Source organism: Solanum verrucosum, unplaced genomic scaffold, assembly GCF_900185275.1.
Source record: "Solanum verrucosum unplaced genomic scaffold, falcon-dt-bn FXZP01000245.1, whole genome shotgun sequence".
In the NCBI taxonomy this organism is placed as follows: Eukaryota; Viridiplantae; Streptophyta; class Magnoliopsida; order Solanales; family Solanaceae; genus Solanum; species Solanum verrucosum.
Window position 1 is genome coordinate 136,871 of NW_026019998.1, and position 16,277 is coordinate 153,147.

The 16,277-nt window shown below is 29.4% G+C and overlaps 1 protein-coding gene across 1 annotated transcript; it reads left to right on the forward strand.

Annotated features, from left to right (window-relative positions):
- Nucleotides 1-6,695: 6,695 nt before the first annotated feature.
- On the forward strand, nt 6,696-7,886 carry LOC125819383 (F-box protein CPR1-like). Its single transcript, XM_049498823.1, has one exon. The coding sequence runs from the start codon at nt 6,696-6,698 to the stop codon at nt 7,884-7,886; it is 1,191 nt and encodes a 396-aa protein (XP_049354780.1).
- The last annotated feature ends 8,391 nt before the right edge of the window (nt 7,887-16,277 follow it).

The following is a 16,277-nucleotide window of genomic DNA, read 5'->3' on the forward strand; positions in this document are numbered from 1 at the left end:
TATTTTTCAAATTAAAGAAGGGGTTATCTTTTGAATAGTTATTATCATAATATTCTAATTTTTTGTCATTGTTGAAAGATATAATATTACCTATATTTCTCATAGATATTAGATATTATTGCCCTTAAAAATATATAAGTAAACCATCTTATTAGTATTTGCAAAGCTTTTAATTAATAAATAAATTATTTAATGAAAAGAATGAAAAAAAAATCTCATTTATTTGTACACATATAATAAAAAGTTATTTTATAGTTATGCTATAATAAAAGTGCATTTGTGAGTAATATATATTTAACTTATAATTATTTAAAGAAAAATTATCTATCTTATTTTTCACATTAAAAAAGGAGTATCTTTTGAATAGTTATTATCATATATTATTTTTTTTAGTGATGACTACAATGATAATCAAATTAATGTTATAAAACTCTTTCACTTCTTTATATGTGTGTATTTGTTTTTCAATTTCTAATTAATATTTTATTTTTTTTGTCAATGTTGAAAGGCATAATATTACCTATGGTACATTTCTTATAGCAATTAGATAGTATTGCCACTAAAAATGTATGATATGGTCTATCATATTAGAAATCAATCACAAAATAAATAAATCACCTTTTAAATATTTTTAAAACTTTTAATTGATAAATAAATTATTTAATCAAAAGAATGAAGAAAGAATTATCATTTATGTGTGCATATATAATAAAAAGTTCTTTTATAGTTATAATATAATAAATGTAATTAATATGTATTTAACTTGTAATTATATAAAGTAAAAATAATCTATCTTGATTTTTCACATTAAAGGAGTTGTTTTTTGAATAGTTATTATCATATATTAATTTTTTTTAGTGATGACTACAATAAGAGTTAGATTAATGTTATAAAATTCTTCCACTCTTCTAGATGTGTTAGGGACAAACATTGATCCAACTCTTGGTATACCTTTCTACAACTTGACACTTCATGTACAGGGGCGGCTGGCAAGGCTTGTAAAAAAGTCCTTGGCCTTAGGCCCCCAATTTTAGGGGGCCTCATTTTTTAGTTAATTAGGTAGGATTAAATTTTAAAAAAAAATATTAGAACTAAGACAATAAATGCAAAGGCCCCATTTTTTAGTTAATTAGGAAAGATTAAATTTTTTTTAAAAAAAATTGTTAGAGCTAAGTCAATAAGTCTAAACGGCTAAATGAAGTGATAGTCATAGATATGACTATGACTTTTTAACTTTCCCATAAAAAGTTGAAAAGTTGTGTACTTTTTTTTTAACTTACAAGTTATCTTCTTTTTTTTACCTTATTTTTTTTTCTAATTTTATTTTTATATATTCTATCATTCTCCCTTCTATTTCTTCTCACTTTCTCTTTTCTAATCTTACATCTCTCTCTTATTCAAAGCTAAAAAAATTTACTTGTTCTATTGATAATTTATATTTTAAATTTGGAGGAAACTATATTGCAGCAATCCGATTCATTTTCGAAAATCAAGTCTTCATAGCTTTTGAATTTGGTAATAACATTCTAATTTCTAATATTATTTTTGTTTTGTGTCTTATGTTTATTATATTTTTTATTTGATATTGTAAATAGTGTTTAAAATATTTGTTAGATTTTAATATGTCAACTAGAAAATATGAATCCGGTCATTCAAAACTTAAAAGAAAAAGAAAAGTCGATAACTTGATAAAATCTCAAAAAGGTGCTCTTGATAAATTTTTGGAAAACAATGATAAAATTAAATCAAAAAAGGTAGGGGAATGCTCTTTAGAAGAACAAGTTACAAACTTAGTTGAAGTTGAGTTAGATAATGATATAAACCAAAAAGAAGAAGAAGGAGAGGAAATTAGTGAAAAGTTGGATGTAGATTCCCAAGAAAATCAAGAACTTATAAATGAATTAAATAATCATACTCCTAAAAATATTTATGATCCTAGTCAATGGAATATTGTTGATACAAAGTTAAGAGACTTTTTAGTAGAAAAGGGACCAATTAGAATTACCGACACATGTTTTCCAAAGGATAAATTTTTAAGGCACTTTTCTACTACATATTATTTTCAAAAGTTGGCAAATGGAGAAAGACATGAAAGAAGATGGTTAGTTTATTCCAAAGATTTGAATAAGGTATTTTGTTTTTGTTGTAAGTTATTTAATACAACCTTTAATGCAAAGAATAATAAGTTAGCTAATGAAGGTAGTAGAGATTGGAAAAATCTTACTACTAAGCTTAGAACCCATGAAACAACTAGCCAACATATTATTAATATGAGTTCATGGATTGATTTAGAATTTAGATTGCGTAATAATAAAACAATCGATAAAAACATTCAAGACCAAATTAATAGAGATAGAGAACATTGGAAAAATGTATTGTCAAGAATTATTTCCGTCATAAAAACTCTTGGAAGAAATAATTTGGCATTTAGGGGGAAAAATGAAAAAATCTATCAAGAAAATAACGGAAATTTCTTGAGTCTTATTGAAATGATTGCAGAATTTGATCCAATTATGCAAGAACATATTCGACGAATCAAACATGATGAAATTCATAATCATTATCTTGGACATAATATACAAAATGAATTAATAAATTATTGGCAAGTGAAATTAAGAACAAGATTATGCATATTGATGTCGCTATAGATCAATTAAGAGGTTTAGTTTCTTTTTTTAAAACATATAGAGAAGAAGGATTTACAAGTGCTGTGATTTCGGCTAAGAAAATTGCATTAGAGATGAATATTGAACCTGTATTTCGTAAGAAACGTGTAATTTATAGAAAAAAAACAATTTGATGAGAATGTTGATAATGAAATCACAAGATCTCTTGAAGAATCATTTAGAATTGATTACTTCTTATACATAGTAGACCAAGCCATCTTTTCACTTCAAAATAGATTTGAACAATTTGAAGTATATGAAAATATTTTTGGTTTTCTATTTAGTGGAAAAAAATTGAGATCATTAGATGATGAGAATTTTAAAAAATATTGTCTTAATCTTGAATGTTCCTTAAAACATAATACTCACTCCGATATTGACGGTTTAGACTTATTTTCTGAATTAAAAGTGTTAAGGAAAATCATAAAAGTAGAAGACAATACTCTAATTGAGATACTCAATCAAATAAAAAGACTTGATTCTTTTCCAAATGCTTACATTGCTTATAGAATAATGTTAACAATTCCCGTAACAGTCGCCTCAGCCGAAAGAAGTTTTTCAAAATTAAAAATAATAAAATCTTATTTAAGATCGACAATGTCTCAAGAAAGATTAAGTGGTTTGGCTATATTATCGATTGAAAAGGAATTATTATAAGAGATTGACTACACAAAAATTATTAACAACTTTGCATCTCAAAAAGCTAGAAAAATAGATTTAAGGCCTCTAGTTTGATTTTGGCCTTAGGCCACCAATGGGTTTGAGCCACCCTGTTCATGTACTCTAAATATTTTGTCACTCTATGAAAATTTTCATATAATCGAGTAGATAAGTACACATCAAAAATTACTAATGACATCATGACTTCTTATAAATATACAGTTTATTATATATTATGTGAATCAATTCTTTTATTTTCCATTGCAAAGTATAATCTCCGATGTAATGTTATATAATCAGCTTAATTTTTTTTCTTAAGATAATTTCTATGTTTTTCTTCTTTTTATCGGCAATGTTAAGCGGAAATTAAAGTTTGAAAATATCTTTCTAGCAGTTTTCTGAATAGACAACATTAAGATCGTAACTTGATTTGTAATTGCTTTTTATACATTTTTTATTGAAAAATAGTCAATTAAGGACATCAATTATTTTTAAAATATATTCAATTTCGCGCGAAGCACGAATAAATACACTAATATCTAATAAATCAGAAGTATTAAATGGCATCATATGCACATAATATGTTTAACTTATTAAAAGTACCAAGGAAAACGAAACGCAAAAAGCAAAAGATAATTCCGGAATTCTCTCTCTAGAGTATGGCCAATTCTTCCCCAAATTACCCAGAACTACCATCCCCAAGACCCCCTAACCCGCCGGAGCCACCGGATAATGCAGGTCACATGATAGAAGATGAACAATGACCATACACCTTCAAAGAAGTGCTGACTGACAAGCAAAATGCTCTGAATCAGACCTACGAAATGCCCAAAAAACAAGCAGTCGTAGAAGAGGCAACCCACTCTCAAAATAATAAAAGTGTCCTAACTGAAGAGGAAAAGAGCAAACTATACCAACCATGGTGTTTGTTCGTCATCATTAAAGTGTTTGGGGAAAGGCTAACACATGCCTACCTGATTTCACGTATCAGGACACTTCATCCAATTCTAAGTGTCAACAATCGTTAATCAGTAATATAACCCAACTAAGTGAGTTGGGGTCGAATCCCACAGGGAGTGGTACGTGTTTGACAATCAATAGACACGTATGAATATGTTTAAGTCAATCATAGGAATAAATATTTACGAATAAAAACATATTCCAAATTAAGGGTGACACAAGTGTCAAATAAGAGGGGGGATTTGATTGTAATTATCAACTACAACAACAAATAACACGAAAGTAATAATATTGAGACGGGTTGTTGGAATGTGATTTGATTATGGACTAATTTGGACAAATGGGTAATTGCAATTGTTAGTAAATAGTTGTAAATTAGTGAATAAGCTAAACTTTAATGGAGATAAACTTTCTCTCAAACAATCTATCTCAAACAATCTATCTCAAATCAAGTTGGTTTCTCTCGAACACCAACAAGCAGTCAATTAAAGCATCAGTGCCCGAAGTCACCTCAGAAGGACCAGCTCCACTGGACCCACCCATGGTGGTGTCTCTCAAAGAGGCCTGGCGTGCAGTCTCAAACATAGCATCCTCCAGGTTAGTCAAATCATCATACACCTCAGCATCTCTCAGATCTATCTGCTCCTCGTCGGTCTCTACATCTGACTCATCAGATGTTGTGCCATCCCTATGTACATCTCCGGTGGTAGCCGGAGGAATAGTTGTCCTTTATGAACGGTTGTGTCTTTTCTAAAGGGTCGTGACCATTTCGAAAGGTTGTGCCTTTTCAAAGGGTTGTGACCTTTCTGAGAGATTGTCCCTTTTCAAAAGGAATGTGATCTCTCTGATAAGGCATAATTAACACATTTCCATACTATCCTTTGTTAGCTATAAATAAAGGCATTTTCTCTTATTATTCTGCATCAAAAATTTCTTTCTTTTTGCATACATTTTCTTATGAACAAAATAGAGTTTGCGTGTGATCTTGTTTCTGACTTTTGAGTTTGTCGAAGTTATTGAAGTTTGAGGTACCACTGATTCTTTAATAATTTATCTGTTTTATTTTGGGAGGAAATAATCCACAACCTCCAGTTATACAGTGAGGAGTCAAATTCCTTAAGGACATATTGTGAGTTTTGTGCACTCTGTTAGTTCTTTTTTTTTCATTATTAGTGTTTCTGATTTACTAATCTGAATAAAGGAGTTAACAGTATTCACCTCCTAATTCTTCCCTATTTTAAAATAAAAAAATATAATAAAAAAATAAATAAATAAATAAATATATATATATATATAATGACCACTGAAAATTATATAAAGGATTCCTCCTTACGTACTTTTTTTAGAAGACCAATTGTTACTTTAGGTGGTGGTAATATAACACGACAACAACAACAATAAATATGCATATTAACAAAGAGTCCTAAAGTCTTTATCAGAACTAGTTAATTGTCATTGTAAACAATGTTGCTATAGGTTTAATTAACATTTATAAGTATAATGTAATTGCCTCTAAAAGAACATCTTCCGCGACAATTAAACTATTATCGTTAATTAATTATTGCTAAAAATTAGTTTTTTAGTGTAGTGTAATACTCCCTCTGTCCCAATTTATGTATACATTTCACTTTTCGAGGGTCAAACAATTTAAGTTTGACCGAGAATTTGTTCATGGAATCTTCAAATTATTTAAAATGAGATTTCTATATTTGTAAACTACATAAAAAGTACTATAAGTCTCAATAATTGATAATTCCAAATATTTAAAAGATATATGAAAAATTTACGGTCAAAGATAGACTTGTTTGAATCTTCAAATCCGAAATGTGTTACATAAATTGGGACTGAGGGAGTACTAGGTATTGTTGTGAATCTTTTTTATAAACAAATGTATTATTAGTCAATGATGCCTAATAGCTAGTTTTAATGTAAATGGTCGTATTATATTGGACCCTCGTTTTTTTTTTCTTTTAAGCTTACAAGATATAATGTGTTGGGCATTACATGAATAGGAATTGAGGTGATAAGATTATATATCACTTTCTTAGTTTCTTTCATATATTAACTTTTTGGAATCTAATATAACTATAGTGGTTGTTGTCTAATTAATCATCTGTCACTGAGGAAATTAAGTAAATGACTGAATGAATGTTTTAGAAATTACTTTACTTCATTAAAAGAAAAATTTAACCCATTTTTTAAGGAAGGTGGTGTAGCGTGATTTAACGGGCATTTAGTGCTAATTATAATTTACAACACTAGATGAAACGAAAAGAAAGCAGTTGAAAAACGTAATAACCACAAATATTCATGTTTGCACGGATCGCTCCTCAAGTAGCTGAAGGAAGGAACATTTTTAATTTGTATGCAGATATTAGCAAATAGACATTACAGTTGTGAGAATCCAAGATGTTAGATGGAATTATGAAGAAATTGCACGAAGATGTGGTGATTCACATTCTTTTAGAGTTGCCAGTGAAATCTCTGATGCGATTCAAGAGCATTTCTAAAATTTTGTACACTCTCATACATTGCTCCATTTTCATCAATCTTCATCGCAACCGCAGAAGAAACACAAAAGATGAATTGCTTATCTTAAAGCGACCCATCTTTCTAGATGAAAACCTATATAAAAATATATTGTATTTTCTTTCCAGTAACGATAACGATGATAATGATGATACCCTAAAGCACGTTTCTCCAGAAATAGATGTACCATATTTTGACACTGATTTTTGTGTTCAATTTCAACAGCTCCTTGGTTCTTCTCATGGTTTGATTGCTTTGACAGATTTTGAAGACATCATTTTTCTAAATCCTACTACTAGAAAATATAGACTTCTCCCACACAGCCCTTTTAGGTGTCCAAAAGATTTCGTTTATGTCACCAGAGGTCTTGGTTTTGGATATGACTCAATCGAAAAAGATTACAAGGTAGTCAGGTTTTATGAACTGTCTTCGGAACCTTATGATAGGGATTTTGAAGCGAGACATAGCAGAGTTGAGGTTTATGATTTTTGCACAGATACTTGGAGGTGGGTCATTCCTACAGTAAAGTTGTTGCCCAGGGTGCATCGCTATGTTAGTTCCGAAGCCTTTTTTAGTGGAGCCTGTCATTGGACTGCACAGGATGATGATGCAGTGCCCATCGTTCTCTGCTTTCACTTAACCACCGAATCTTTTCGCAACATAAAATTGCCTGATACTTGTTATTTCTATGACAATAAAGGTTATGGGCTCACAGTTTGTCAAAACTCTCTAACCTTAATTTGTTACCCACATCCAAAATGCCATATTGAACCAGGACAAGAGTTCACAGATATTTGGTTCATAAAGGAGTATGGTGAAGATGAGACATGGATTAAGAAATATACAATCAGACCTCTTCCCATTGAATCCTCGTTTGCAATTTGGAAGGATCATGTATTACTTTTTCAAACCGGAACTGGAACTTTGAGTTCCTATGATATTCATTCCGATCAAATCAACGAATTCGGTTACCAAGCTAATCGTGGTAGTTTGAGACTTCTAGTATACAACGAAGCCCTCACTATAATTCCAAGAGAAAGCAACGAAGCTACACAAGTTCTAAATTTTTGACTCTTAAAACTCCTTCTTTATGATGATTATACGCTTCAATTTTTTAGGTATTTTGGCCGTAATATTTGAATTTAATAATTCACCATGTAAAGATATTTTCTTTTGTAAATGAATTTCATCCATTTGATTTCTTAATTTACAGTACATTCCATATTAAATATTAATACTGAAGAAATTCTACCTTGTATTCAAGAACCAGGTTCTTGAATAATGCACGAAAAATTACTTAAACGACAACAAAATAGATATATTGTGGAAACCTTCCTAACTCAAGGAAGGGAAAAATCACACCAAAGTTTTATATTAACTAGTTTTTTTGACACGTGTGTTGCACGTGATTACCAATTTCAAAAATATATGTTATAGTAAATAGTATTGCTTATTTAAGCAAAGATATGAATAATAAGCTTAGCAAAAAATAAATATTGCAGATTTTTTTGTGAATGTTCAACGTAGATCGTCATTTATATTTCTTATTCACACAAACCTATGAAGATGGTCAATGAAATTTTTTATTAGTTAAATGTAATAATGTATATACTTATTTTAGTTTGATGAGGTTAATCATGTAATTAGTCTTATCTCACTAATATTGTCTTATAGACAATATTTGCTTTGTATTTCTCTTGTCATCTAACCAATGTGCTTTGCATGCGTATTCTACGTTAAATTGTTTAGATGTCATATGAACATGCGAAGAGAACAACTACATTTTGTATATTCACATATTTTCACATTGGTTCTGAGTTTTTTTTTTTAAAATAAAATCGGAGCATTTTAAAATAATATATTTTGAAGTTAGAAGATCTTGTTAACTTGATAATACATTTGTGACATATATAATACTTTAATTTAAATACAAATACCTACCCAAATATAAATATATATTTGCATTAATGAAAATATTTATCTCATAAATTAACTGTTAAATAATTAAAAAAATTAAACTAATACAAATTTCAGTTGGCGTTATTACAAGTCATATGAACTTTTTTCATCTAAAATACTGAAATATTAAGAAATAGTAAATAAGTAAAACAAAAGGGCATTGTTTATATAGTAATTACTGTTTTGAAGTAAACTTCATGAGAGTCTAAATCACATAAGTAGCATTGATAAATAAAGTCATTCTTTTGTCTTGAGTATCAAAAATAAATCATGATAATTCTCTAGATTTTGAAAAAGATATTCAAAAGCATATATCTACATCACAAGAGAAATTATTAACGAATATAAATGAATTTAGACTACATAATGTTACCTTTATATATTGGAACATTACATACTAATGTATATATTAACCAAAAAAATAATTATTATATCATCAAAATAATTTTCTTCAAGTACTCGGGGTTATGAAATATACCCTCTTAGGATAGAATGACTTACTTCATCAGAATAGTGGTACCTCATATCCGCTAAACTTCGAACTCACTCAACGACAATAAATCACATAAAAAATTTAAAATGCAAGAAGAAGAAGAGTAGAAGATTAAAAAAATTGTGGTTGAAAAATGAGAGGAAGACCCTCTATTTATAGTCAACAAAGGATAGTATGAACAAATGTTTTTTGTATCTTATCTGAAAAGTCATTACCTTTTTGAGAAGTTACAACCCTTTGGAAAAGTCACAACTTATTGAAAAAGTCACAATTTATTGGAAAAGTCACAACTCTTTGGAAAAGTCACAACTCATCGATAAATCACAACCCTTCGAAAAAATCACAACTTATCGAAAAAGTCACAACTCATCGAAAAAGTCACAACCTAACTTAGGGATATTATAGTAATTTAACATTTAAGTTAGGAGCTCATGCTTTTAAGGTAACTAGATTCACCGCACGTGCGTTGCACGTGGTTCCCTCGTCTTGAGATTGACATGTGTATGTAAATGCATTAGATTATATTAGTCACAATATATCGTTTTTTTAGATGACTTTTCCTACAGTTGTAACCGTAATTTATGGGTCTCCAATTATAGATTCCTAAATATTACCGCTTTACGCTTGAGTAATGTACTTCTTCATGGTGTTTTTTGGCAGTGTCTTTGTTATAAAAGTAACTTACTGAAGATAACCATAAATTCCATACAAATGGTGAAGTGGTGATACCACAGTTAAAAGTTACAGTAGTGCTGCCCTCACTATTTCATCGGGGTATTATTTATACAACACGCAACAATGAACACAATAATTTAGAGTTAATATCTTAAAAGGTCACTGAACTATGGGAAATTATCTAGCAAAATTATTAAATTTTGTTTTGTTTCAATAAAATCACTCAACTTAAGGCTTTTATTTTAGAAAATCACTCAATTACATTTATCAATAAAATAAATTTTAAATGGCAAATCAAATTATTTTTATGTCATGTAATCATGGACTCCACCCATACAAAAATTATAAAATCTACTGTATTTATTTTTATACCGAGTTTTTTTCCTCTCTCGCTCTATGCCATCAGTTTGAACGCATCGGCCGAATTTTCAACTTTGTTGTTTATTATTATTATTATTATATATGCAGTGGCTGATCCTAATTACTCAGGCAGCTAATTGATGCCAAGCATCCTGTGTATTATGGGATCTGATTTACCGTTCCTTTCTGGTCTCATAGAGTTTAGAGACTTATCCTTTCAAAATTAATAGATTTTATGATTTTGTTTATTTGTGGAGTTTATAATTATAATTATATGACATAAAAAATAATTTAATTTGTCATCTAAAATTTGTTTTAATGAAAAATGTACATTGCTGATTTTTAAAGATAAAAGTCTTAAGTTTAGTGATTTTATTGATATAAAACAGAAGTTCAATGACTCTGTTAGATAATTTCCTATAGTTCAGTGACCTTTTAAGTTATTAACTCCAATAATTCGATATATGTTTCTTTAGTAGTTGTCTTTGTTTGGCCCGATCATAACGGCTTTGGGTTCCACTTGTATTGAGTTGTATCAAACCAAATAGCTTACTAAATTTTCAACTAAAAGTGAGACCAGCTCATTATGTACATAACTCCCCAAATATTGACTGATCAAAACTGCTTTACCATCTGAACTCATAGATAAGTTTCAAGATTACAATGCTTCATTAACAAACTCACCTTCCATTAATTGTCTCTGATGAGGATTATCAGATGAATAGACGCTTCAATCATCAATTATGCACAAAGAGTCCAGTTAGAAGGGACTCTGCTCGACGACAAGTGTGGCATATTACGAACATTGACATCAAGAGGGAGCATACCACTACTAAAAAAACAGTGAATACCGACCTAAAAATTTCCGACCTCAAATGGAGTTCGGTAATTTCCGACCTCCGGAGGTCGGTATTTACAAATAGTCGGTTTTTATGCAAAATAAAGCGAAAAAACCAAATTCCGACCTCTGGAGGTCGGAATTTTTCCCGGAAAAAATGAATTACAATAAAAATACCAACCTCATGAGGTCGGTATTTTTTATATTTAATTGAGAAAATAATACGGACATCAAGAGGTCGATTTTTATTGTAATTCATTAAAAATTCCGACCTCCTGAGGTCGGAATTTTTTCTCAATTAAATATTTTATAATACCGACCTCCGAATGTCGATAAAATTAAATAGTATGTAATTAAAATACCGACCTCATGAGGTCGGTATTTTTATTTCATCTAATTACTATTAATAAAAGCGACATCCGGAGGTCGGTATTTTTATTTCATCTAATTACTTTTAAAAGCGACATCCGGAGGTCGATTTGCGGAAAGCGGGAAAACAAAATTCTGACCTCTAGAGGTCGGAATTTTTCCCGGAAAAAATGAATTACAACAAAAACCGACCTCTTGATGTCGGTATTAAACAAATAAATAAATAACAATATTTTAATTTTTCTCAATAGGTTTTGTGTAAAATAAAAAACAAAAAAAGTTATAATACCGACTTCCGTATGTTGGTAAAATTAAACAGTAAAAATAAATTAATATAAAATACCGACCTCATGAGGTTGGTATTTTTTATATTTAATTGAGAAAATAATACCGACATCAAGAGGTTGGTTTTTATTGTAATTCATTAGAAATTCTGACCTCCTGAGGTCGAAATTTTTTCTCAATTAAATATTTTATAATACCGACTTCCGAATATCGGTAAAATTAAATAGTATGTAATTAAAATACCGACCTCATGAGGTCGGTATTTTTATTTCATCTAATTACTATTAATTAAAGCGACATCCGGAGGTCGGTATTTTTATTTCATCTAATTACTTTTAAAAGCGACATCCGGAGGTCGGTATTTTTATTTCATCTAATTACTTTTAAAAGCGACATCCGGAGGTCGATTTGCGGTTTGCGGGTAAACCAAATTCCGACCTCAAGAGGTCGGAATTTTTCCTAGAAAATGAATTACAATAAAAACCGACCTTCTTGATGTCGGTATTATTTTCTATTTTGATTTAATTTTATTTAAATCGTCTTTCGGAGGACGATTTTGTGTTATGTAATAAATTAATATTTTCAATTAACTTTAAATAAATTGTCATCCGAATGACGGTTTTATACAAGTTAAAAAATAATTTAATAGAAAATACCAACCTCCCGATGTCAATATTATTTAATTAACATAATTACTTTTATTTATCTTAAAATTTAATGTGATATCGACCTCATGACATTGGTATTTTTTATTAAATCTAATTACTTTCAATAAAAGCGGCATCCAGAGGTCGGTTTGTTTAGAATATTCCTATTAATACTCATAATTTTGCTATTGTGCATAATACTAAAATTTCATTTTACACCTACAATTAATTGTTCAAAAAGTGTAACAATTTTGTATACTTTTATAAATAAAAAGTTAGAATTCGTGGAATAAATAAAAAAATATCTATAATCCATATTTAGAGTATGAAACTACGTTGATATGAATTAGGAGATAATTATACTTATATTTCTAGAGTAATGTACAAATTCTATCAGTCCATCGTCTAATCATGAACTTAATATCTCATTTCATGATGTAGAGGTGAAGAGCTAACATATAATCCATTCGAGTATGAAATGCGAGATAGTATTATTATATACGTTCGATCTAATTGAATGGATGTTAAGTGTAGTGATCACCTCCTAATTATGATGACATGTAAACGATACCTTATCGGAGTATGAAATACGTCGATTAATTATATACTCCTCGAGTAGTTTAACAAATCAAGTCTTTTTAGATATGAAATACATTATCAATTAAAGAAATACCGAGGATCAATTCAAGGAGATTTATATATTAAATTTGATATTGATAAACTTTTGTTGATTAATAAAATTAAATTTATATAATTAGGAGTTATATAATTTAAATTTATAAAATTAACTTGATCGATAAATTAAATTTATTAAATTAAACTTCTGTTGATGTATAGTTAAATTTTATATATATATATTTATTTATTTATTGATATTGATAAACTTTTGTTGATCAATAAAATTAAATTTATATAATTAGGAGTTATATAATTTAAATTTATAAAATTAACTTGATCGATAAATTAAATTTATTAAATTAAACTTTTGTTGATGTGTAGTTAAATTTTTTTTATATATATATATATGTTTGATATTGATAAACTTTGTTGATCAATAAAATTAATAAATTTATATAATTAGGAGTTATATAATTTAAATTTATAAAATTAACTTAATCGATAAATTAAATTTATTAAATTAAACGTCTGTTGATCATATATATATGTTTAATTAATGAAATCAACCTCAAGAGCTGAGTTTATATTAAAATAAATTAATAAATACCGACCTAAAGAGGTCGGTATATTTAAATTATTATTTTATTTAAATAATATCGACTTCACTATGTCGATATTTATTAAATATTTTTAAATATAGATAATTATTTTTAAAAATACCAACATTCCGTGGTCAGTAAATTAAACAATTATCTTAAAAAAAGAAGGATAATATCAAGTCTCACTCCTACGTCCTAAGTGAAGTCTCAAAACCTAAGTGAAGTCTCACTCACCCCCGCCCCACCCCCATCAGCGCCCATCCCCAGCCTCCCTGACCGGCGCCACGCCACGATCCCCGACCAGCACCACGCCACGCCACCATCGCAGCAGCAGAGGAAGATCGCGCGCAGCTGCAGAGGTAGAGGAAGGTCGCGCGCAGCTGCTGGTCGCACCCAGCAACAGGAGGTCGCGCCGCCTCCATGTCAGTTTTCTCAGTTCGCGCCACCATCCCCAACCTTCTTACTCAAGGTGAATTTTTAGAACCTCCATAAAAGATTACTTTTGTTTCTATTTAGTTGAAGTATCTCAAAATTAGAGTACTAATATACTTAGTTTTATTGATTGTTAGTTTGATTGTTTGTTAGTTTGTTTGATTGTTAGTTTGTGTTTGTTGCTTGTGAATTGAAAATAACTGTTGGTAGGCACTGTCTGGTGGTAAATTCATGGGCTGCCAGGTTTAAACAATCCACTTTCTGATTTTGGTTTTGTTTGAGTTTTGCTGCAAATGTCTGGATCACAGTAAAAGGTGCAGGTTCAGGAATTTGCTCTTTCTTGGAGTTGTTCTGATGGTTCTGAAAGCTTTGATGGTTGTTGCCCGTATGGGCAGTGGTATTTTGACCTCCAGGTTTGCTCCTATTGGGAAGTTGATTTTGCTTCTCAAAATTGCTGGAAATTTTGGGAAAATTGGAGTTGACAACAAGAGTGTTTTGCTTAACAGTGGTATTATTGCCCTATTTTGTGTCCTGTTTAACATGATCATGATTCTCCTTTGGATTAAGGGTTGGTAAATTTTGGGATTTTAGGGCTAGTTTGAATTTGTGATTTTAAGACTAGTTTGAATTTTGAATTTAGGACTAGTTTGAATTATTATTGAGATTTTAGGACTTTTAATAGTTTGAATTTGGGATTTTAGCACTATAGTTTGATTTTTGAATTCTAGGAGTACTTTCAATTTGTAATTTTAAAGCTAGTTTGAATTTGGAATTTAGGACTAATAGTTTGAATTATATTTGATATTTTAGGACTAATTAATAGTTTGAAGTTGGGACACTAGCTAGCTAGTTTGAATTTAGAATTTTAGGGATTTGAATTACAACTTAATTAGAACTTATAATTAATTATAAGTTGAATTTACTATAAATTGAACTTAATTAGGAATATGAACTTGAAATTAGAACTTGAACTTGGAACTAATTAGCTTGAATATATAACTAATTAAGTTTAGAAATTAGATATGAACTTGAATTGAAACTTGAACTTATTAAAACTTGAATATATATATATATAACTAATATTCTTGGATATGAAGTTTATATTTAATTAATTTAAGAACTTTTCGTGTTAGGCAACTGAGGAAGCTCAACATCTCAAAAAGTTGATACAAGACTATATTTCTTCTTTCATCAAAGTTGGAGATAAGGTTGGTGCTTCTAAATTTCTTAAGTTCAAGTACAATTGTTTTCAATAATGTGTTTGTGTCCATCTAATATTAATACTTAGCTTTAATTTTGTGATAACTTTTTTGTGTCCGTCGAGTGTTTGTTAAGCATAAGTACCAACACTAGTTGATCCTATTGATGACAAAATTGATTTTCTTGCAAGATCGATTTGTGTCCATCTAGTGTTGATATTAAGCTTTAATTTAGGAATAATGTGTTTGTTAAGCATAAGTACCAACACTAGTTGATCCTATTGATGACAAAATTGATTTTCTTGCAAGATCGATTTGTGTCCATCTAGTGTTGACACTTAGCTTTAAATTTAGAAATAATATATTTGTTAAGCATAAGTACCAACACTAGTTGATCCTATTGATGACAAAATTGATTTTCTTGCAAGATCGATTTGTGTCCATCTAGTGTTGACACTTAGCTTTAAATTTAGAAATAATATATTTGTTAAGCATAAGTACCAACACTAGTTGATCCTATTGATGACAAAATTAATTTTCTTGCAAAATCGATTTGTGTCCATCTAATGTTGACACTTAGCTTTAAATTTAGAAATAATACATTTGTTGAGCATAAGTACCAACACTAGTTGATCCTATTGGTGACAAAATTAATTTTCTTGCAAGATTGATTTGTGTCCATCTAGTGTTGACACTTAGCTTTAAATTTAGAAATAATATACTTGTTAAGCATAAGTATCAACACTAGTTGATCCTATTGATGACAAAATTGATTTTCTTGCAAGATCGATTTGTGTCCATCTAGTGTTAACACTTAGCTTTAAATTTAGAAATAATAAATTTGTTAAGCATAAGTACCAACACTAGTTGATCCTATTGATGACAAAATTGATTTTCTTGCAAGATCGATTTGTGTCCATCTAATGTTGACACTTAGCTTTAAATTTAGAAATAATACATTTGTTGAGCATAAGTACCAACACTATTT